The sequence below is a fragment of the Heptranchias perlo genome, chromosome 3, assembly GCF_035084215.1.
Source record: "Heptranchias perlo isolate sHepPer1 chromosome 3, sHepPer1.hap1, whole genome shotgun sequence".
NCBI lineage: Eukaryota > Metazoa > Chordata > Chondrichthyes > Hexanchiformes > Hexanchidae > Heptranchias > Heptranchias perlo.
Window position 1 is genome coordinate 135,978,310 of NC_090327.1, and position 25,221 is coordinate 136,003,530.

The 25,221-nt window shown below is 45.5% G+C and overlaps 1 protein-coding gene across 7 annotated transcripts in view; it reads left to right on the forward strand.

Moving 5' to 3' along the window:
- The window catches only part of ubr5 (ubiquitin protein ligase E3 component n-recognin 5), a 182,900-nt gene that overhangs the window by 119,189 nt on the left and 38,490 nt on the right, over nt 1–25,221 (forward strand). For all 7 annotated transcript variants that reach the window (XM_067982020.1, XM_067982021.1, XM_067982022.1 and 4 more), the window contains 3 exons: nt 4,173–4,384; nt 21,178–21,408; nt 24,897–24,970. In XM_067982020.1, the coding sequence (XP_067838121.1) occupies nt 4,173–4,384; nt 21,178–21,408; nt 24,897–24,970 (517 nt within the window). The remainder of the gene's footprint in view (nt 1–4,172; nt 4,385–21,177; nt 21,409–24,896; nt 24,971–25,221) is intronic.

Genomic DNA, 25,221 nt, shown 5'->3' on the forward strand with positions numbered 1-25,221 from the left:
AAAAGAAGAGGATGAAGTTAATGTTGCAGTAGAGATAATGGATAGGATAAAAATGGAAAGAAGTTGCTAAATAGGTTGGCATCACTCAAAGTTAACAAGTCACCCGGTCCAGATGAGATGCATCCTAGGTTGCTGAGGGAAGCAAGGGTGGAGATAGCAGAATTTGTCATAGGCAAATTGTGTCTGACTAACCTAATATATGTCATCAAAGAACTGAGGTTTGATGAAGGTGGTGCAGTAGATGTGTGTATGTATAGACTTTCAAAAGGCATTTGATAAAGTACTTCATAACAGACTTATTCAGAAAATAGAACCACATGGCATTAAAGGGACAATGGTAAGTTAGGTACATAATTGGCTGAGGGATAATAGGCAGAGAGTAGTGGTGAACAGATGTTTTTCTGACACGAGAGTAGGATGTAGTTGGTTCCCCCAGGGATCAGCATTAGGACCATTGCTTTTCTTATATATAAATGACCTGAACTTGGTATAGGGAGTACAATTTTGAAGTTTGCGGATGATCCAAAACTTGGATATGCAGTAAATAATGAGGAGGATAGTAGCAGACTTCCGGAGGACTTAGACTGGTGAAATGGGTAGACACATTGCAGATGCAATTTAATGCTTTAGTGTGCAGTGATGCACTTTGGGAGAAACAACATGGAGAGACAGTAATGTCTGAATGCTGCTGCTTTGAGTGGGGTGCAATAGCAGAGGGACCTGGGGCTGTATATTCACGATCTTTTAAGGTGATAGGGCAAGTTGATAAGGCGGTTAAGAAAGCGTATGGGATACTTGACTTTGTAAAGAGGGGCATTGACAAAAACAAGGACGTAATGCTAAACCGTTACAAATCACTGGTTAGGCCTCAGCTGGGGTATTGTATACAATCCTGGGCACCACATTCAAGAAGGATGCCAAGGCCTTGGAGAGGGTACAGAGGAGGTTTACCATGATGTGCCAGGGATGAGGGACTTCAGTTATGTGGAGAGATTGGAGAAGCTGGGATTGTTCTCAGAGCAAAGAAGGTTAAGCGGTATTCAAAATTGAGGGGTTTTGATAGAGCAAGTAGAGATAAACTGTTTCCTCCGCCAAGTGGATCGGTAACCAGCGGTCAAAGATGTATAATAATTGGCAAAAGAACGAGAAGGGAAATGAGGAGAATTTTTTTCTCGGTGGGTTGTTACAATCTGGAATGCTCTTCCTGAAGTATGGTGGAATCAGATTCCATAGGAACTTTGAAAAAGCAACACATGGTTATGGGGGGATAAAGCTGGGATGTGGGACTAAATTGGACAGCTCTTTCAAAGAGCTGGCACAGGCACGACTGGCTGAATGGCCTGCTGTGCTGTAAAATTTGATGGGGCTGCTACTTGTACTTCGCTCGTTGCAGTGTCTCCCTCTACTTCAGTGACCGTCTCATGGAAAGTATCGTCCAGATACATTTTCCCTTTGCCTATCGTGTGCCTTGTGGCTAGTTAGTCTGCAAGCCCACCTGTGCGTTTCAATAACAACTTGTATTTATATAGCACCTGTAACGTAGTAAAATGTCCTAAGGTGCTTCACAGGAGCGTTAGCAAACAAAGTTTGACACTGAGCCACATAAGGAAATATTAGGACAGGTGACCAAAAGCTTGGTCAAAGAGGTAGGTTTTAAGGAGCATCTTAAAGGAGGAGAGTGAGGTGGAGGCAGAGTGGTTTAGGGAGTGAATTCCAGAGCTTAGGGCCTAGCCTAGGCAGCTGAAGGTACTCAATTAGTCCTCACTTCATGCAAGTGTACTCCCCCTGGATACTTTGAGGATCGTACATCCACAACAGCCATATCAAATCAGGTGTATGGCAATTAAACAATTTTAGAAAGTACCTTTGCAGACAAACTGCTCTCCAACTTTAACTCCATCAGTTCTACTCCCTTACATTTAAAAAAAATACTTTTTGCTTCATTAAAACTATGCTCCACCACAAGTCTCCAAATGTAAAAAAATTAAATCCTATTACACAGCTAACTATTCACAGTACAATTTTAAGAGCCTGTTATGAGTGTGAAGATGAGCTTCATGCAAAAAAGTAAAATCCAATCTCAGCTCCAGCTCTGTATATTGGTATTGAAGCTGTTGAAATTTAAATTGATTTGTGTTTTTGTTTAATGTTTTGACATGGATGGTCCTTTACTGTGTTTTGCAATTTAGTCATTCTTTCCCAGAATAGAATTTATTTTGACATTGAGTTGACCTGTTAGAGCCTGTGTTGCTTTGATGGTTTCTCATTCTGGTTGGCGTGAGATTGGTCCAGTTGTGATCTTGTGCATATCATGACATTCTCAGTGGCTAACACCCTTGAGAAATGCTTGCCTGTCTATGATTTCCACACTGGTGCAGCCTGTGCAAAGCTCAGTAGTAGGACCTGTTGTGAGTATCAAATTTGCTAGAAATAAATCCTTCAACTTCCTTAGATTCACAGCACAGAGAGACCTGTGGTTTCTGTTCAGCAAAATACAGCTTCATGTTAAATGAAGAATTAGATAGAGTGCAGGGTGGGCCAGTCTAATCGTTGTGTTCTGCGTTGACTTAGATGGTGATGAGGGGATAGGGCCTCTGGAACTCTGTCTTGCAACAGAAGTGTTCTATAGTTGCTCCAGTGCCTACATTGATGGAGACGTTATCCATTTTTTGTTTTAAAAAAAGCCGTAAAAATGGATACCATGTCAATCAGTGTAGCTTTGTTCATGCTAAGAAATCGGACCTGGGTGGTCGCAGGGTTGAAATTATTCGAGTGGTAATTGTAATTAATGGGAAGAGAGGAAAAAGAGTCCAAAAAGCTGGAAAAACTTAAATCCTAATGTGTCAAGTGTGAGGACAGGCAGTCTTAATGGCCATATTGAAATCCGCATTTCATTTCTTGGGATATTGTGCCTTTATTTTTAAACTGCCACAGCATTTTGTTCCGTTGAAAACATTTATCTGTTCACAGAACATGTGTGTTGACAATCAGGGCTATCTGCCAATACATGCGGAGTATTAAAACATTGGATAAAGCATTACATAAATAATGTAGAATATATTTTATTCTGTGTTGAGGCTGATGAGCCCCAAAGAAAAGTTAGACCAACTGTACTGGTGTTATACTAACGAGTTAATATGAAAGAGGTTTTTCTTGAGCTTATGTACAAAGAAAAATACAGTAATATATTGTCACAAACAGTTAACATCTTAATGTAACATGCATTTAGAAGATTAAGGGGTGATTCGATTGATAAGATGTTAAGAGGAACTAATGGGGTAGATGGAGAGAAACTATTTCCGCTGGTTGGGGAGTCTACAACCAGGGAACATAGCCTAAAAATTAGCGACAGAACTTTCAGGAGTGAAGTTAGGAAACACTTATACACGCAAAGGGCGGTCGAAGTTTGGAACTCTCTTCCACAAACGGCAGTTGATGCTAGCTCACTTGTTAATTTTAAATCTGAGATTGATAGATTTTTGTTAACCAGAGGTATTAAGGGATATGGGGCTAAGGTGGGTATATGGAGTTAGGTCACAGATCAGCCATGATCTCATTGAATGGCGGAACAGGCTCGAGGGGCTGTTCCTATGAACAGGGCAAGATGTCGAGCTTTGGTGCTACTGTGTTCAAAACTCAACTTCACATTTAGTCCTTTCTACTTTTTTCTCGCTGTAATTTGTGATGGTTTAAGTAATGACTAGACTTGCATTCATCATTGAACTGAGTTCAGCATGCAAATCCAAAGTTGCCTCCCGACCTGCCCTCCAGTTACCCGTCTGACTTGTGAACTAGGGAATCTCCTTGTGTGCTTAACATTCTTTTGTCAACTCTGACTTATTACTGCTGCCCTCTGAAAAAACTGAGATATGCTGATGGAATGAGTACCACATCTGCACAGCATGGTCACACACAAGTGCAGTGGACCCTAACTGCTATTGTGCTCTGAAGGAGACATTCTTTCTCCTCTTCCCCCTCTCCCAATTAGATGGCACTCTTATTTATATGCAGAAGTTGAACTACTTTAAAATGCAGACTATACCCTCGGCAGCTAATTTTGCAGAGCAATTGAAAATATGATGGTGCATCTTGTTCATTGGTGAACTTCAACAATATTAGGGAATCCAGCCTCGATAGCATTATTTGAGATTTTGATTCACTTATTTCCACAGAATTATGTGGAGGAAAAGCTTATGCCTACATGGAACTGGATGGTCAGCATCATGGACTCTACTGAAGCTCAGTTGCGGTATGGTTCTGCATTGTCCTCTGCTGGGGACCCTGGTCATCCCAGCCATCCTTTACATGCTTCTCAAAATTCTGCCAGGAGAGAGAGATTAACAGCACCTGAAGAAGCTAGTCTGAGAACATTAGAGGGAAGAAGGTGAGCAAACGTTTCATAGAATCTCTATTACGTTACAATAATGCGTTGTCACTTAATCGAGGCGGACTGTTGAACACAAAGTACTCCCACATTTTACAGAACAAAATAGTCCAAGCAGAATGTAGTAACCATGGTCACCATGTAACCCTACCCTTGGAAATTTTATAAGCTGGGGATGCCAATTTCCCAGTTGGTAACACGGTTTCCAGGATGCAGTGGCAGCTTCTCGGGTCGATTCATAGTCTAGCAACCTGCTGTTTTCTATTGAGCTGGTCAGATACTCAGCCACCGGCATCACTGGAGTGGCCTGGAAAGGAGGAATACCATACTTGGTTTCACTTAACTATCACCTCCCATAAAAAATTCTGTTCAGATTATTTTCTTCTATAAAATGGGAGAGTAGTTCAAAGAGCCCACTTTCCAGTTCCTCCTCCTTCTGCATGATGAGTTTTCTGTTAAACTCGTACCTACTATGATACAGAAAGAATAACACAGGAGGAGGCCTCTCGGCCCATCATGCCTGTGCTGGCTCTTTGAAACAGCTATCCAATCAGTCCCACTTCCTTACTCTTTCCTCATTGCCCTATAAATTTTTTGCCTTAAAGTATTTATCCAATTCCTTTTTGAAAGTTGTTGTTGAATCTGCTTCCACCACCCTTTCAGGCAGTACATTCCAGACCATTACAACTCGTTGTGTAAAGAAATGTTTCCTCATGTCACCCCTGGCTCTTCAAAGATTTGTGTACATACATCACCAGGTGTATCTGTTCTTGTACTCCCTTTAAAATGGTATCATTTAGTTTATATTGCCCCCCCCCCCCCCCCCCCCACTCATTCATCTTATCAAAATGTGTCATTTCATACTTAGTGTTAAATTTCATCTGCCATATGTCTGCCCATTTCACTTGTCTATGACCTCCTGAAGTCTGTTACTATCCTCCACATTGTTTGTTCCATTTCCAAGTTTCGTGTTAGCTGAAAATTTTGAAATTATACCCTCTATACCCAAGCCCAGGTCATTAATATATACAAAAAGAGCTGTGGTCCTAATACTGACCCCTGGGGAACACCACTGTACACTTCCCTCCAGTCTGAAAAACAACCATTCACTACGACTGTTTTCTGTCCTTTACCCAATTTTGTATCCACGCTGCCACTGTCCCTTTAATCCCATGGGTGTTAATTTTGCTAACAAGTCGATTTATGTGGTGTTTTATCAAATGTCTTTTAAAAGTCCATATACACCATCACTACTCTCACTGGCCCGGATAATAATCCGGAGTCACGAGTTCAAATCCCGCCATGGCAGCTGGGGAATTTAAATTCAATTAATTAAATAAAATCTGGAATTTTAAAAAACTAGCATCGGCAATGGTGGCCATGAAACTGCCGGATTGTCGTTAAAAACCTATCTGGTTCACTTCATGCCCTTTAGGGAAGGAAACCTGCCGTCCTTACCGGTCTGGCCAAAATGTGACTCCAGACCCACAGCAATGTGGTTGATTCTTAATCGCCCTCTGAAATGGCCGAGCAAGCCACTCAGTTGTACAATCTCGCTACGAAAAGTCATAAGAATAAAACCGTACGGACCACCCAGTATCTGACCACTAGGCACCAGACACGACAAAGGCAAACCAAGCCCAGTTGACTCTGCAAGTCCTCCTCACCAACATCTGGGGGCTTGTGCCAAAATTGGGAGAGCTGTCCCACAGACTAGTCAAGCAACAGCCTGACACAGCCATACTCTCAGAATCATACCTTTCAGCCAATGTCCCAGACTCTTCCATCACCATCCCTGGGTATGTCCTGTCCCACCAGAGGTGGCGGTACAGTGATATACAGTCAGGAAGGAGTGGCCCTGGGAGTCCTCAACATTGACACCAGACCCCATGAAATCTCATGGCATCAGGTATATGGGCAAGGAAACCTCCTGACCTACCGTCCTCCCTCAGCTGATGAATCAGTCCTCTTCCATGTTGAGCACCACTTGGAGGAAGCACTGAGGGTAGCAAGGGCACAGAATGTACTCTGGCTGGGGGACTTCAATGTCCATCACCAAGAGTGGCTCGGTAGCACCACTACTGACCGAGCTGGCTGAGTCCTGGAGGAAATAGCTGCCAGACTGGGTCTGCGGCAGGTGGTGAGCGAACCCACACGAGGGAACATGAGTTGTGTGGCACTACCACTGTCTTAAATGGGATAGATTCAGAACAGATCGAGCAGCTCAAAACTGGGCATCCATGAGGGCTGTGGGCCATCAGCAGCAGCAGATTTGTATTCCAGCACAATCTATAACCTCATGGCCTGGCATATTCCTCACTGTACCGTTACCAACAAGCCAGAGGATCAACCCTGGTCAAATGAGTGTAGAAGAGCCTGCCAGGAGCAGCACCAGGCGTACCTAAAAATGAGGTGCCAACCTGATGAAGCTACAACACAGGACTACATGCATGCTAAACAGCGGAAACAACATGCTACAGACAGAGCAAAGTGATTCTACAACCAACGGATCAGATCAAAGCTCTGCAGTCCTGCCACATCCAGTCGTGAATGGTGATGGTCAATTAAACAACTAACGGGAGGAGGAGGCTCTATTTAAAAAGAAAATCCCCATCCTCAGTGATGGCGGAGTCCAGCACAGGAGTGCAAAAGACAAGGCTGAAGCGTTTGCAACCATCTTCAGCCAGAGGACGATATCCCCACCATCACAGAAGCCAGTCTTCAACCAATTCGATTCACTCAATGTGATATCAAGAAACAGCTGAGCGCACTGGATACAGCAAAGGCAATGGGCCCCGACAACATCCCGGCTGTAGTGCTGAAGACTTGTGCTCCAGAACTAGCCGTGCCTCTAGCCAAACTGTTCCAGTACAGCTACAACACTGGCATCTACTTGACAATGTAGAAAATTGCCCAGGTAAGTCCTGTCCACAAAAAGCAGGACAAACCCAATCTAGCCAATTACCGCCCCATCAGTCTACTCTCAATCATCAGCAAAGTGATGGAAGGTGTCGTCGACAGTGCTATCAAGTGGCACTTACTCGCCAATAACCTGCTCACCGATGCTCAATTTGGGTTCTGCCAGGACCACTCTGCTCCAGACCTCATTACAGCCTTGGTCCAAACGTGGACAAAGGAGCTGAATTCCAGAGGTGAGGTGAGTGACTACCCTTGACATCAAGGCAGCATTTGACCGAGTGTGGCACCAAGGAGCCCGAATAAAATTGAAGTCAATGGGAATCGGGGAAAACTCTCCGACGTTAGGCTGACTGGTCTGTAATTGTCAGGTTTATCCCCCTCTCCTTTTTTGAATGGGGTCGTAACATTTGCAGCCCTTTGGCGCCGTCCCCATATCTAAGGAGGATTGGAAGATTGTGGCCAGAGCCTCTGCAATTTCCACCCTTCCCTCAGTAACCTCTGATGCATCCCATCTGGACCGGGTGACTTTTCTCCTTTTGAGTACTGCCAATCTTTTAAGTACCTCTTTATCTATTTTTATTCTATCCAATATCACTGCTACCTCCTCCTTTACTCTACATTGACAGCATCCTCTTTAGTGAAGACTGATGCGAAGTATTCATTTAGTAACTCAGCCATGCCCTCTGCCTCCACAAATGATCCTTGGTGTCCACACTTAAGAAAAGACATACTTGCTCTCGAGGCAGTACAAAGAAGGTTCACTCGGTTAATCCCGGGGATGAGGGGGTGGACATATGAGGAGAGGTTGAGTAGATTGGGACTCTACTCATTGGAGTTCAGAAGAATGAGAGGCGATCTTATTGAAACATATAAGATTGTGAAGGGGCTTGATCGGGTTGATGCAGTAAGGATGTTCCCTAAGATGGGTGAAACTAGAACTAGGGGGCATAATCTTAGAATAAGGGGCTGCTCTTTCAAAACTGAGATGAGAAACTTCTTCACTCAGAGGGTGGTAGGTCTGTGGAATTTGCTGCCCCAGGAAGCTGTGGAAGCTACATCATTAAATAAATTTAAAACAGAAATAGACAGTTTCCTAGAAGTAAAGGGAATTAGGGGTTACGGGGAGCGGGCAGGAAATTGGACATGAAGCTGAGTTCGGATCGGTCAATGCCCTGTGGGTGGCGGAGAGGGCCCAGGGGCTGAGTGGCCGGGTCCTGCTCCTACTTCTTGTGTTCTTTAGATTTGTGGTTGGGATCAGATCAGCCATGATCTTATTGAATGGCGGAGCAGGCTCGAGGGGCCGACTGGCCTGCTCCTGCTCCTATTTCTTATGTTCTTATGTTCTTTTTCGTCCTTAATCTGTCCCACCCTTCCTTTAACTACCCTTTTACTATTTATATGTTTATAAAAACACTTTAGGGTTCCCATTTATGTTGGCCGCTAATCTATTCTCATGCTTTCTTTTTGCCCCTCATTTCCTTTTTTCGATCTCCTCAGTGCTTTCTGCATTCAGCTTGGTTCCCAAGTATATTATGAACCATACATTCATCAGAAGCCTCCCTTTCTTGTTTCATTTTAATATCTATATCTTTAGTCATCCAGGGAGCTCTTGCTTTGACTGTCTTTCCTTTCCCTCTCATGGGAATGTGTCTACTCTGTCCCTGAACCAACTATTCCTTGAAAGCCTCCCATTGGTCAATTACTGTTTTGCCTGATCCAATCCACCTGGGCAAGATTGCTTTTTAACTCTGAAAATAGCCCTCCTCTAGTTAAGTATTTTTACACTTGATTGTTCCTTGTTCTTTTCCATAACTGTTCTAAATCTAATATTATAATCACTGTTCTTCAAATGATCCCTCACTGAATCATGCCCCACTTCATTCCCCAGAACTAGATCCAGCACTTTTACCTTGTTGGGCTGGAAACGCACTGTTCAAGGAAGTTCTCCTGTACATATTTCAGGAATTCCACCCCCTCTTTGCCCTTTACACTGTTACTATCCCAGGCTATATTGGGATAATTGAAGTCCACCGTTATAGTTCTTGCATCTTTCTGTAATTTGCCTGCAAATTTGCTTCCCCCATCTCCTTCCTGCTACTTGGCCTATATTATACACCCAATAGCGTAATAGCTCCTCTGTTCCCTAATTCTAACCAAATAGATTCTGCTATTGATCCCTCTAATGCACCATCCCTTTCCAGTGCTATAACAGTTTCTTTGATTAATACTGCCACCCCATCCCCCTTTATTTCCCTGTCTTTCTTGAATACCTTGTAGCCAGGAATAGTAAGTACCCAATCCTCCCCTTCTTTGAGCCAGGTCTCTGTTATTGCCACTGTATCATAGTCCCATGTGACTATTTGAGCCTGCAGCTCTCAAACCTTACTTACCACGCTACATATATTTTCGCACATGCACTCAAAACTCATAGATTGCTTCGCATTTGCCCCCTCTCTGTTCTCTCCTATTTCTGAACTCTTGTTTACTCCAGTGCTATTTGTCCCTCCCAGTCTGCTGTGCACCTTTTTTCTCCTCTTGGATGTTTTATCCTGGTGCCCACCCCCCTGCCATATTAGTTTAAACCCTCCTCCACAGCACTAGTTAACCTCCCTGCGAGGATATTGTTCCCAGCTCTGTAACTGTCAGGTGCAACCCGTCCATCTTGAACAGATCACTTTTGCCCCAGAACTGGTCCCAATGCGCTAGGGATCTGAAGCCCTCAATCCTGCACCTTTTCTCCAGCCACACATTAACCTATCTTATCCTACTTTTTTTATAGTCATTCTCGCTCTGTGAGTTATCAAGAGATTCCTACTTCTTGAGGTTCTGCTTTTTAACTTCCTCCCTTGCTCCTGAAGCTCTGCCTGCAGGACTTCGATTCTTTTGCTTCCTATGTCATTGGTTCCCACGTGAATCATGGCTTCTGGCTGTTTTTCCCCCGCCAACCCCGTGCAAAATATTCTGCACCCTCTATGATGACCTTCACCCTGGCACCAGGGAGGCAACACCCCAAGCGGGACTCATGTCAGCGGTTGCAGAAACCCCTGTGTGTTCCCCTAGCGAATCCACTATAACAACTGCATTTCTTTTGTCCCCCTTTCCACGGTGCTGTGAATTTTCTCCTGGCTGCCCCCCCCCACCCCGAATACCAGTCTGAGTGCCACACTCTGAGGACTCCTGAGCTGTCTGCCTGGTGGTTACCCATTCCCTCTCCGCTTGAACACTCTGCAACTGCGGGGTGACCACCACCTCCTGAAATGTACTAGCCACAAAATTCTCAGCTTTCCGTATGGAATGTAGGGACTCGAGCCGCCCCTCAAGCTCAAACTGAGCTCAAGCTCGTGCAGTTGGCGGCACTTGCTGCACATGTGGTTTTCCAGGTCACATGCACTACTCTGGAGTTCCCACATGGCACAGGCTGTTTGTTTAGCTTTACGGCAGTTTACTGTTTAGTAATGCTAACCACTAAAAAACATTAACCAGCCGCTGAAGGCACTAATCGCTAAGAACAATAAACACCAAAAACGCTAGTCAATCAACGAAATACCTATACTGACTTACCTTCGGCACTCCTCCTTGTCTTGTGACATCACTTTTTTCCATGATTTCTGGGCCGGGTCCGTGCTCCCCCCGCTCCCTTTTATACTGGGCTGGATCTGTGCTCCCTATGGGATCGAGAGCCACCCATCCAGATTTGTTGATGGCACAAAGATAGGCAACATTGTAAGCAGTGTAGATGGAAGCATAGAACTAGAGAGATATTAATAGGAACATAAGAAATAGGAGCCTGCTTTGCTATTCAGTGAGATCATGGCTGATCTTCGACCTCAACTCCACTTTCTCGCCCAATCCCCATATCCCTTGATTCCTTTCGAGTCCAAAACTCTTATCAATTTCTCGACTATACTCAACACCTAAGCATCCACCCCCCCTCTTGGGTGGAGATTTCCCAAGATTCACAACCCTGAGTGAAGAAATTCCTCCTCATCTCAGTCCTAAATGGCTGGCCCCTTATCCTGAGACTATGCCCCCCAGTTCTAGGCTCTGCAGCCAGGGGAAACAGCCTCTCAGCATCTACCCCGTCAAGCCCCCTCAGAATTTTATACGTTTCAATGAGATCACTTCTCATTTTTCTAAACTAGAAAGTATAGGCACATTCTACTCTATCTCTTCTCATAGGACAACCCTCTCATCCCATGAATCCTTCGTTGCACTGCCTCTAAGGCAAGTATATTCCTTAGATAAGGAGACCAAAACTATACACTGTGCTCCAGGTCTCACCAAAGCCCCGTACAATTTTAGCAAGACTTCCTTACTCTTGTACTCCAAACCGCTTGCAATAAAGGCCAACGTACCATTTGCCTTTCTAATTGCTTGCTGTACATGCATGCTAATATTTTGTGTACAAGGACACCCAAATCTCTCTGGACACCAACATTTAATAGTTTCTCTCCATTTAAAAAATATTCTGCTTTTCTATTCTTCCTACCAAAGTGAATAACCTCACATTTCCCCACATTATACTCCATCTGCCACCTCGTTGCCCATTCACTCAGCCAGTCTATATCCCTTTGCAGACTCTTTGTATCCTTCTCACAGCTTATTTTCCCACCTAGCTTTGTATCGTCAGCAAACTTGGATACATTACACTCGGTCCCTTCATCTAAGTCATAATATTGATTGTAAATAGCTGAGGCCCAAGCACTGATACTTGCCGCACCCCACTAGTTAGGGCCTGCCGACCTGAAAATGACCTGTTTATTTCTGCTCTGTTTTCTGTTGATTAACCAATCCTCTATCCATGCTAATATATTACCTCCACCCCATGAGCCCTTATCTTGTGTAACAACCTTTTGTGTGGTACCTTATCAAATGGCTTTTAAAAGTACTACTACATCCACTGGTTCTCCTTTATCTACCCTGCTAGTTACATCCTCAAAAAACTCGAATAAATTTGTCAAACATGATTTCCCTTTCATAAAACCATGTTGACTCTGCCTAATCATATTATGATTTTCTAAGTGCTCTGTTACCACTTCCTTAATAATGGATTCCAGCATTTCCTGACGACTGATGTCAGGCTAACTGGCCTGTAGTTTTCTGTTTTCTCCCTCCCACCTTTCTTGAATAGCGGAGTTACATTTGCTACCTTCCAATCCGTTTGGAAGATGACAACCAATGCATCCACTATCTCTGCAACCACCTCTTTTAAAACCCTAGGATGTAGGCCACCAGGTCCAGGGGATTTGTTGGATTTTAGTCCCATTAATTTCTCCAGTACATTTTCTTTACTGATCTTAATTACTTCAAGTTCCTCACTATTTTTGGTATGCTTTTTGTGTTCTCTACTGTGAAGACAGATACAAAATATTGACTTAACGTTGCTGCCATTTCCTTATTCCCCATTATAATTTCTCCCCTCAGCCTCTAAGGGACATTTCGCTACTTGTAGAAGCTCTTACAATCTTTTATATTTCTTGCTAGTTTACTCTCATTCTATTTTCTCCCTCTTATCAATTTTTTGGTCATCCTTTGGTTTCTAAAACTCTCCCAATCCTCAGACTTACTTCTCTTCTTGACAACCTCTTCTTTTAATCTAATACTACACTTAACTTCTTCAGTTCGCCACAGATGGATCAATTTTCTCGTGGAGTTTTTGTTTCTCAATGGAACGTATGTTTATTGAGAATGTTGAAATAGTTCTTTAAATGTTTGCTATTGCTTATCTACCATCATACCTTTTAAATATAATTTCCCAATCTACCTTGGCCAACTCGCCCCTCATACCTATGTAATTGGCTTTATTTAAGTTTAAGACTCTAGTTTTGGACTTAAGTGCGTCACTCTTGAACTCAATGTGAAATTCATCATATTATGATCACTCTTCCCCAGAGGATTCCTTACTATGAGATTACTAATTAACCCTGACTCATTACATAAGACAAGATCTAAAATAGCCAGTTCCCTGGCTGGTTCGACGATGTAATATTCTAGGAAATGGTCTCGAATGCATTCCATAAACTCATTCTCCAAACTAACTTTGCCCATTTGATTTGCAGTCTATATGAAGGTTAAAGTCTCCTGCGATTATTGCATTCCCTTAGTTACAAGCTCTGATTGTTTCTTGATTAATACTCTGTCCAACAGTATTGCTACTATTCAGGGGCCTATAAACCAATCCCACCAGTGTTTTCTGCCCCTTGTTATTTCTTGCCTCCGCCCATACTGATTCTATTTCCTGATCTTCCGAGGCAAGATCTTTTCTCACTACTGTCTTTGTCATCCTTTATTATCAGGGCTACCCCCCCACTCCTTTTCCATTTTGTCTGTCTTTTCGAAAAGTCAAGTACACTGGAATATTTATTCCCAACCTTGTTCACCCTGTACCCACGTCTCTGTAATGGCTATTCGATCAAACCCATTTATCTCTTTGTGCCATTAATTCATCTATCGAATGCTTCGTGCATTCAGATAAAGTGCCTTTAATTTTAAAACTTCACCATTTTTCCCCGATTTTGACCTTTATTCACTGCTGCACTATTACCGTAAAAGTCTCTGTCCCTTCCTGTCGCACTCTGCTTATCTTTACCCATGTCGCTACACTGCTCTATTGCCTTGACTTTTTTTTAGATTTCTAAATTTCCCCCTTCCCCTTCCCCCCCCCCCCCCTTTTTTTTTAGTTTAAAGCCCTGTCTACACCCCTAGTTATTCGATTCGCTAGGACACTGGTCCCAGCCCGGTTTAAATGGAGCCCATCCCAAAGGAACAGCTCCTTCTTTCCCCAGTACTGGTGCCAGTGCCACATGAATCAAAACCCCTGCCTTCCACACCGCTCTTTGAGCCACACATTTAACTCTCTGATCTCTCTGACCTGATGCCAATTTGTGCGTAGCTCATGTAGTAATCCAGAGATTATTATCTTTGAGTTTCTGCTTATTAATTTAGACACTAACTCCTCAAACTCCCTCAGCAGAAACTCATTCCTAGCTCTACCTATGTCATTGGTTTCTACATGGACCACGACAACAGGATCCTCCCCAGCGTGCTCAAAGTACTTTTCCAGCCATGAGGAGACGTCCTTAACTCTGGCACAAGGCAGGCAACACAGCCTTTGGGTCTCCCGGTCGCGGCTGCAGAGAACTGGGAAGATTGGGTTTGTTTTCCTTGGAGCAGAGGAGGCTGAGGGGGGACATGATTGAGGTGTACAAAATTATGAGGGGCACAGATAGGATGGATACTAAGGAGCTTTTTCCCTTCGTTGAGGGTTCTATAACAAGGGGACATAGATTCAAGGTAAAAGGCGGGAGGTTTAGAGGGGATTTGAGAAAGAACTTTTTCACCCAGAGGGTGGTTGGAGTCTGGAACTCACTGCCTGAAAGGGTTGTGGAGGCAGGAACCCTCACAACATTCAAGAAGCATTTGGATGAGCACTTGAAATGCCATAGCATACAAGGCTACTGACCAAATGCTGGAATATGGGATTAGAGTAGACAGGGCTGATGGCCGGCGCGGACACGATGGGCCGAAGGGCCTCTATCCGTGCTGTATAACTCTATGACTCTATGACAGTGTCTATGGCCAGGCAATGACCATCTCCAACAAGAGAGAGTCACCACACGGACTGCAGCGGTTCAAGAAGGCGGCTCACCACCACCTTCTCAAGGGCAATTAGGAATGGGCAATAAATGCCGGCCTCGCCAGCGACGCCCACATTCCATGAACGAATAATTTTTAAAAATCCTCCTGAGTATGCTATTCCCTACCACTACCACATTCCTTTTTACTCCTGTCACTTGAATGGCCTCTGTACCATAATGTCATGGTCCTCCCTGCATCCACGCAAGGAGCAAGTACCTCGTACCTGTTGGTCAAAGGCTGAGGCTCCCCCATCACCACATCCTGGGCGCACATACCTGCCTGACTTGCAGTCACACCCTCCTGTCCCTGACCACTGACCAACTCTAAACTACTACCTAATCCAATGGGTGTGACTGCCTCCTGGGTCAAAGTGTCCAGGTAACTCTCCCCCCCCCCCCCCCCCCCCCGATGCATCACAATGTCTGCAGCTCGGACTCCAGCTCTAACTCTGAGCTGAAGTTCCTCGAGTTGCAGACACTGCAGATGTGGTTGCTTGGGATCTTGCTGTTCTCCACAAATTCTCACATCTTGTAGTTAAGACACACCACCTGCCCTGCCATCCCTATCTAACCTTGTTTTATTCACTTGATTATATTTAGTTTTATTAACTAATTATTAAATTAGTACTTTAGTTTAAGTTAATAGCAAATTAAAATTTCCCAGCTCTTGGTTTAAACCACTGCCCCAGCTTAAAGAGCAAAATAAAGGATAATACTCACCAACCGACCACTTAACTGCAGGTCCTGTGACGTCACTCCTTGACTTTTTGTTTTTTGATTTCATGGGCCTCCTCCCCCGCGGGCGGCGGCCTTCTCCCTCCTCCTCTGGCGGCCTTCTCCCTCCTCCTCTGGCGGCCTTCTCCCTCCTCCTCTGGCGGCCTTCTCCCTCCTCCTCTGGCGGCCTTCTCCCTCCTCCTCTGGCGGCCTTCTCCCTCCTCCTCTGGCGGCCTTCTCCCTCCTCCTCTGGCGGCCTTCTCCTCCGCGGGCGGCGGCCTCCTCCCTCCGCGGGCGGCGGCCTCCTCCCTCCGCGGGCGGCGGCCTCCTCCCTCCGCGGGCGGCGGCCTCCTCCCTCCGCGGGCGGCGGCCTCCTCCCTCCGCGGGCGGCGGCCTCCTCCCTCCGCGGGCGGCGGCCTCCTCCCTCCGCGGGCGGCGGCCTCCTCCCTCCGCGGGCGGCGGCCTCCTCCCTCCGCGGGCGGCGGCCTCCTCCCTCCGCGGGCGGCGGCCTCCTCCCTCCGCGGGCGGCGGCCTCCTCCCTCCGCGGGCGGCGGCCTCCTCCCTCCGCGGGCGGCGGCCTCCTCCCTCCGCGGGCGGCGGCCTCCTCCCTCCGCGGGCGGCGGCCTCCTCCCTCCGCGGGCGGCGGCCTCCTCCCTCCGCGGGCGGCGGCCTCCTCCCTCCGCGGGCGGCGGCCTCCTCCCTCCGCGGGCGGCGGCCTCCTCCCTCCGCGGGCGGCGGCCTCCTCCCTCCGCGGGCGGCGGCCTCCTCCCTCCGCGGGCGGCGGCCTCCTCCCTCCGCGGGCGGCGGCCTCCTCCCTCCGCGGGCGGCGGCCTCCTCCCTCCGCGGGCGGCGGCCTCCTCCCTCCGCGGGCGGCGGCCTCCTCCCTCCGCGGGCGGCGGCCTCCTCCCTCCGCGGGCGGCGGCCTCCTCCCTCCGCGGGCGGCGGCCTCCTCCCTCCGCGGGCGGCGGCCTCCTCCCTCCGCGGGCGGCGGCCTCCTCCCTCCGCGGGCGGCGGCCTCCTCCCTCCGCGGGCGGCGGCCTCCTCCCTCCGCGGGCGGCGGCCTCCTCCCTCCGCGGGCGGCGGCCTCCTCCCTCCGCGGGCGGCGGCCTCCTCCCTCCGCGGGCGGCGGCCTCCTCCCTCCGCGGGCGGCGGCCTCCTCCCTCCGCGGGCGGCGGCCTCCTCCCTCCGCGGGCGGCGGCCTCCTCCCTCCGCGGGCGGCGGCCTCCTCCCTCCGCGGGCGGCGGCCTCCTCCCTCCGCGGGCGGCGGCCTCCTCCCTCCGCGGGCGGCGGCCTCCTCCCTCCGCGGGCGGCGGCCTCCTCCCTCCGCGGGCGGCGGCCTCCTCCCTCCGCGGGCGGCGGCCTCCTCCCTCCGCGGGCGGCGGCCTCCCCCCTCCGCGGGCGGCGGCCTCCCCCCTCCGCGGGCGGCGGCCTCCCCCCTCCGCGGGCGGCGGCCTCCCCCCTCCGCGGGCGGCGGCCTCCCTCTGGATGGATTAAGTGAACGAGCAAAACTGTGGCAAATGGATTTTAATGTAGGCAAGTGTGAGGCCATTCACTTTAGACCTAACAAGGATAGATCAAAGTATTTCTAAATGGTAAAAAGCTCGAAATGGTGGAGGTCAAAAGAGACTTATGGGTTTATGTACATAGATCATTAAAATGTCATGGACACATACAGAAAATAATCAAAAAGACTAATGGATTGCTGGCCTTTATATCTAGAGGACTAGAATACAAGGGGGTAGAAGTAATGCTACAGCAATACAAAGCCCCGATTAGACCACACCTGGAGTACTGGGTTCAGTTCTGGGCACCGCACCTTCGGAAGCATATATTGGCCATGGATGGAGTGCAGCGTAGATTTACAAGAATGATTCCTGGGCTCCAAGAGCAAGTAACATTCGTGCCAGACAAGTGCCAGGCAATGACCATCTCCAACAAGAGAGCCTAACCACCTCCCCATAACATTCAATGGTATTACCATTGCCAAATCCCCCACCATCAACATCCGGGGGGGCCACCATTGACCATAAACTTAACTGGACCAGCCACACACACGCACTGGCTACAAGAGCAGGTCAGAGGCTGGGTATTCTGTGGCCTTTCCACCATCTACATGGCACAAGTCAGGAGTGTGATGGAATACTCTCCACTGGATGAGTGCAGCTCCAACAACACTCGAAGCTCAACACCATCCAAGACAAACCAGCCTGCTTGATTGGCACCCCATCCACCAGCCTAAACATTCACTCCCTTCACCACCGGTGCAGTGTGTACCATCCACAAGATGCACTGCAGCAACTCGCCAAGGCTTCTTCAGTAGCACCTCCCAAACCCGCAACCTCTATCACCAAGGAAAACAAGGGCAGCAGGCGCATGGAAACACCACCACCCGCACGTTCCCCTCCAAGTCTCTCACTATGCTGACTTGGAAATATATCGCAGTTCCTTCATCACTAGGTCAAAATCTTACCTAACAGCACTGTGGGAGAACCTTCACCACGTGGACTGCAGCGGTTTAAGATGGCGGCTCACCACCACCTTCTCGAGGGCAGTTAGGGATGGGTAATAAATGCTGGCCTTGCCAGCGATGCCCACATCCCATTAATTTTTTTTTAAATTATGAGGAGTGATTACATAAACTGGGGTTGTGTTCCCTGGAATTTAGAAGATTAAGGGGTGATTTGATTGAAGTTTTCAAGATATTAAGGGGAACTGATAGGGTAGGTAGAGAAACTATTTCTGCTGGGGCGACTAGGACTAGGGGACATGGCCTAAAAATTAGAGCCAGGACTTTCAGGAATGAAGTTAGGAAACACTTCTACTCGCAAAGGTTGGTAGAAGTTTGGAAAACTCTACCACAAACGGCAGTTGATGCTAGCTCATTTGTTACCTATCAATCGCAGATTTAAAACTTGTTAACCAAAGGTATTAAGGGGTATGGGGCAAAGGCAGGTATATGGAGTTGGGTCACAAATCAGCCATGATCTCATTGAATTGCGGAACAGGCTTGAGGGGCTAAATGGCCTACTCCTGTTCCTACGTTCCATCACTCCCAATATCTCTGCCGGTTTCACACACTCACCGCTCCCTTTACACTGGGCCGACTCCACTCTCGCACAGCTCCCTTTATCTGATATTGATATTGACCTCTTTTGATGAGGTAAAAGAGAGAGTCGATGAGGGCAGTGCAGTTCATGTGTATATGGACTTTCAAAAGGCGTTTGATAAAGTGCTGCACAGTAGGCTTATCAAGATTGCGGCCCATGGAATATAGGGGGCAGTAACAACATGGATACCAGAATTGACTAAGGGACCGGAAACACAAACTAGTGGTGAGCGGTTGTTTTTTGGACTTGAGGGAGGTGTACAGTGGTGTTCCCCAGGAGTCAGTGCTGGGACCACTGCTTTTCTTGATATTTATTAATGACTTGGATGTACAGGGCACAATTTCAAAATTTGCAAATGACACAAAACTTAGGGTAGTGAACAGTGAGGAGGATAGTGATAGACTTCAAGAGGATATAAACAGGCTGGTGGCATAGGTGGACACGTGGCAGATCAAGTTTAACGTAGAAAAATGCGAAGTGATACATTTTGGTAGGAAGAACGAGGAGAGGCGATATGAACTGGAGGGCACAACTCTAAACTCTAAAAGGGGTACAGGAACAGAGATCTGGGAGTATATATGCACAAATCGTTGAAGGTGGCAGGGCAGATTGAGAAAGCGGTTAAAAAAGCATACGGAATCCTGGGCTTTATAAATAGAAGCATAGAGTATAAAAGTATGGAAGTCATGATGACCCTTTATAAAACACTGATTCGGCCTCAACTGGAGTATTGTGTCCAATTCTGGACACCGCACTTCAGCAAAGATGTGAAGGCCTTAGAGAGGTTGCAAAAGAGATTTACTAGAATGATTCCAGGGATGAGGGATTTTAGTTACGTGGATAGACTGGAGAAGCTGGGGTTGTTCCCCTTGGAACAGAGACGGTTGAGAGGAGATTTGATTAGAGGTATTCAAAATCATGAAGGGTCTAGACAGAGTAGATAGAGAGAAACTGTTCCCATTGGCGGAAGGGTCAAGAACCAGAGGACATAGATTTAGGGTGATTGGCAGAAGAGCCAAAGTTGACATGAGGAAAAACTTTTTACACAGTGAGTGGTTATAATCTGGAATGTGCTGCCCGAGGTGGTGTTGGAGGCAGATTCAATCATAGCCTTCAAAAAGAACACTAAGTACTTGAAAGGAAAAAATTTGCAGGGCTACGGGGAAAGGGCGGGAGAGAGGGACTAGCTGGATTGCTCTTGCATAGAGCAGGCACGGACTCAATGGGCCAAATGGCCTCCTTCCTTGCTGTAACCTTTCTATGATTCTATTCTATGATTTACACAGTTGTAAATCTGTCAATGCAAGAGTAATCAGTTTAGGAATATGCTGGTAAAGACTAATATGCTACAGTACTGTACATACACTTTAATTCAGTCATTCGAATTTTCTACCGAGACATGTTACTGAGGTGAAAGGGAGCCCTGAAATGAATGAGGCTTTTTTGGAAGGAGCTGAGGGGGTCGATTGACCTCAGATTGGAATGAGCATTGGTGCCATGTTGTTGGAGAGTCATCCAGCCATCACTCATTACTATACCGACTGATAGAAAATGTCACCTCTACAAAGTTACTTTCTTCACTGAGCGGTCAGCAAGCTCTTTCCTCCTCCTCCTGGATTGGTTACTTACATGAATATTTGTTTCTTCGTTTTCAGGGTTTTAACATTAGCATGAAAGTAAGGTACAGGTCAGTTTAGTTGTGTGAAGGGGAAGCTGTAACAAAGGTTAAAGGGTGTTGCACTCTGATGAGAAATCCAGTGGTGCAAATTAACACTATCTTGCTGGATTTAAGACTGGTGTATTTAATGACAGTTGACTTAATGGACAGTTGTTCTGATAGGTCAGTGTATGTTCACTGCCCTATGCTATCACATGCAGTAACCTCTATGGACTTTTTAAACAAAAGTTCAGCAACATTTAGCTATGTATAAAGTATTCTTAATAGTATTTTTAGCTGCCATTATGTTTGACCAGCTTTTTTGCAGAATAATAACTAGCAGCTTGTGGTTCTGGAGCTTAAATTTAGACCTGGTTGAAGGTATTATATACTAGTGATATCTTTGCAAGTGGGTGAGTAGGAAATGTGCATTTAATTTTGGCTGAAATTATCATCTGAATAGGCTCTTTGGGCTCTGAGTGAGAACAAATTAATATACCATGCATGACTATCAATGTGATTTGCGTAACAGAATAACGTTAGAAAAATTTTTGAGCCCATGAAAATCTTAACCTTTTAAAATTCTGTAGCACAGAGCAATGTTAATATTATAATTCATTAAATTAAACCAAATGCAACTTTGAAGGCAAACTTTACACTTTTATTTGGCCTGGTTTAGACTTGTGTTAAACTAATTTGATGTGGTTGAATATTAAATATCGATGCTCATTGTAGGCTTGCCAATGTTTTTTCCCCCAGACGGGCTACCTTGTTGAATGCTCGTCAAGGAATGATGTCTGCACGTGGTGATTTTCTCAATTACGCCCTTTCTCTGATGCGTTCCCATAATGATGAACATTCTGATGTCCTGCCAGTTTTGGATGTTTGTTCACTAAAGCACGTAGCGTACGTTTTCCAGGCACTTATTTATTGGATTAAAGCAATGAATCAGCAGACAACATTGGATACACCGCAACTAGAACGAAAACGGTACTTGTGTTCTATTTTAAAATTTACTTTCAGGATGTGAGTTGCTGGAAATGTTGCATTTTTATTGCCTGCCCCTAATTGGCCCTCTTATAGTCCTTTTGCTGATGGTGCTCCCACAATAGTATTGGGTAGGAAATTCCAGGGTTTTGACCCAGTGGTGATGAGGGAACAGCAGTGTATGTCTGTCAGGATGGTGAGAGAGTTGGGGGAACACGGAGGTGATAGTATTCCCGTGATCTTGCTGCTCTTGTCCTTCTTAGTGGTTAGAGGTCCTGAGGTTGGGATTGCTACAATATATCCTGTAGATAGTGTGTCCTGCAGCCATAGTGAGCTGATGCTAGAGGGGGTGGATATTGAGTCCATTGGAAGGGGCACTGTCTAATGGACTGATCTGCACTGATAAAGCGGACTGCTCTCTCCTGGGTGACGTTGAGCTGCTTGTGTTAGGGCTGTAACTATCCAGGTGACAGTTCCATCATACTCCTGATTTGAACTTTATCGATGGTGGAGAGGCTTTGAGTATGCCACTCATTGTAGAGTACCCAGCCTCTGCCCTGCTCTTGTTGCCACATTGTTAATATGGATGTTCCAGTTAAGCTTCTGGTCAGTGGTGATCCTCAGGATGTCGATGGAGGATTCGGCAATGGTGGTGCTGTTCAAGATCGCATGAGGTGGTTGGGCATTTTCTTAAGTGATGGTTAATGACCCAACTCTGTGATTCTGCTGTAGGCTGGCATGGGCTTCATTATTGAAAAAGTGAACAGAGCTGAATGTTGTAGAATGTTCAGCAAAAAAAAACACTCCTGACCTTGTGATGGAAGGGAAGGTCTTTGAGTAGCATAAGAGAGTTAGGCTGAGAATCCTTCCCCGGGGAGCTCCTGCACCAGTGTCGTGAGGCTATGATTGGTATCCGACAAGCACGACCATCTCCTTTGTGTCATTTATGATTCCCGTCACAACGCTGGTGACCCCTGTTTTTTTATGGATCATTTGATTTTCCTCTTGGATTTTTAGATTTGCAGTATTTTTCTGAAATTCAAACTAGATTTAGAAAGTATGTATTGCAATTTTGTGTTCCTTCAATTCTTTACACCATCACCCCGTCTCCCATCAGAAAAAAAACTATTTTGTTCATCGTGTGCTTGATCCCAGTTTAAAATCTGACTGCTTTACACTTCACATGGTTCTTCAGATGTTGGAATTTAAATGATGTCCTGAACTGAAGCTTGTAATAGTCCTCAGAAAATCAAATGAGGTTACAGCTTTTAAATAATTGCATGTAAGAAAGAATATATTTATATACTAGCTTATCATATCCTCAGGACTTGAAGTGTTTTATAATCAATGAATTATTTGTGCATCAGTGTGTACACAAATGCAGCAGTCAGTTTGCAAGCAGCAAATGAGATGAATGACCAATTAATGTTTTTGGTGGTTGAGAGAGTGCAGTTGGCCAGTACAGCAGCAGTCATCCTGCTCTTTGAATACTATCGGGATCATTTATACTTGCAGTTGATGGGACCTTGGTTTCATTGTAAGATGGCACCATTTCATCCAAAACATAGCACCTGTGCTAGTGCAGCACTCAGTCAGTACTGTGCTGAAATGCCAGCTTAGATTACGTGCTTAAGTTCTGGAGTGGGGCTTTTACCCACAACTTTGAGCCAAGAATACTACCAATTGAGCCAAGCTGACACTTCTAGCTCTTAGAATGTATGCCATGAGGTTTGTGGAGTCTGTCTTGTTTCAGTTCTGTGGGTCACATTATCATAGTATGTTACAGCACAGAAGGAGGTCATTCGCCCCATCGTGCTCATGCGGCTCTTTGAAGAACCATCCGATAAGTTCCAATCCCCTGCTCTTTCTCCATAACTAACTTTTTTCCATTGAAGTATTTATCCAATTCCCTTTTGAAAGTTATTATTGAATCTGCTTCCACCACCCTTTCAGGCAATGCATTCCAGATCATAACTCCTGCGTAAAAAAATGTTTCATGTCGCCTCTGATTCTTTTGCCAATCACTAAATCTGTGCCCTCTGGTTACCGGCCCTTCCTACCATTGGAAACAGTTTCTCCTTATTTACTCTGTCAAAACTGCTCATGATTTTGAACATCTCTATCAAATCTCCTCTTATGCACCTCTGTTCTAAGGAGAACAACCCCAGCTTCTCGAGTCTCTTCACATAACTGAAGTCCCTCATCCCTAGTACCATTCTAGTAAATCTCTTCTGCACCCCCTCTAAGGCCTTGACATCCTTCCTAAAGTGTGGTGCCCAAAATTGAATACAATACTCCAGCTAAGGCCTAACCAGTGTTTTATAAAGGTGTTTAGCATAACCTCCTTGCTTTTGTACTCTATGCCTCTAGTAATGAAGCCCTGGATCCCATATGCTTTTTTAACAGCTTAGCTTGTTCTGCCACCTTCCAAAATTTGTGTATGTGCACCCCCAGGTCTCTCTGTTCCTTTAAAATTGCACCATTTAGTTTATTTGCTTCTCCTCATTCTTCCTACCAGAATGCATTACTTCCCACTTCTCTGCGTTAAATTTTACCTGCCACGTGTCTGCCCATTTCACCAGCCTGTCTGTCCTCCTGAAGTCTAACTAATCCTCCACGTTGTTTACTACATTTCCGAGTTTCATGTCATTTGCATTCTGGTCGTGGTCATTTGCTTGTAGGTTTCGTGATAGATGTTGGCATTGATTTTTCATGTAGCTGAGTAATCAACATTACACTAAAAAATTAACTGTGATTTCCCAATGATTCCATCAAGTGATGGTCAATTATTGGAGGAAAAAGACTGTTAGCATACATTTACAGGATTTTACTATTTTTAATTTAAATACTTCTGACCCTTCAAAGGTAATTCATCTGTGATGTGGAATGCACTATACAAGTGCAAGTTCTTTCCTTTCTTTATAAGGAGGGAGAGTCACCTTGTTACTGCTCTGTCTGGGTATGAAATGGCACTGCCATGGACTCTTGACCTAATCAATGGTGTTTGAAACTAGATGATATAAATTGTGGAAAGGGAAAAATTATGCCTTAATGTCCAGCTTCTTTATACATTCTTGCTATTTAAACCAAAATATTCAAAAACAAAACCTAACAAATTGATAAACGGCTTGTTATGTTACCTAAATATTTCTGGAGTACATTACAGAATTTGGAACGTTCTCACTATCTGGTGGAGATCTATGGATCAAATGGACCAGATGATTTTTTTGAATGACAATGTTTTGTTTTCAAAAAAGAGGACTCCACAGTGGAGTGGACATTTTGGCATAAAATCTAATTGTTGGGTTTATGGGTAGTATGGTATTCAAAACCAAAAGTGGTCATCTGGCAGTTATTTTAAAAGCAATTCACCGTTCCATGTTTAATATATTTGTAATTTACATTCATGTAACCAACATTAATGAAGTTATAACTATAGGACCTATGGTTTTATATTTGGAACTAAATCCATAATGTGCCACTCTTCATAGGACTCGAGAGTTGTTGGAGCTGGGTCTTGACAATGAGGATTCGGAACATGAAAACGATGATGATACCAATCAAAGTGAGTTTTTTTGTGCCTAGCAAGAGCCTGCAAACTATTGAGGACAAAAAATAGTTTTGTCTATTCTGTGCCTTTTTAATTATGAAATTGTTTCTACTCAACTGTGAATGGACTTTTAATACCATGCACTTGGTGATTGACTTCTGCATTAGATGAAATTTCTCCATTGTGGCTGGGAGCATTTTTTTTACATTTTTAAGTGGTATAATATGGTAAATGTAGCCTCTATGGGATAGAAACTAGACTTCGGT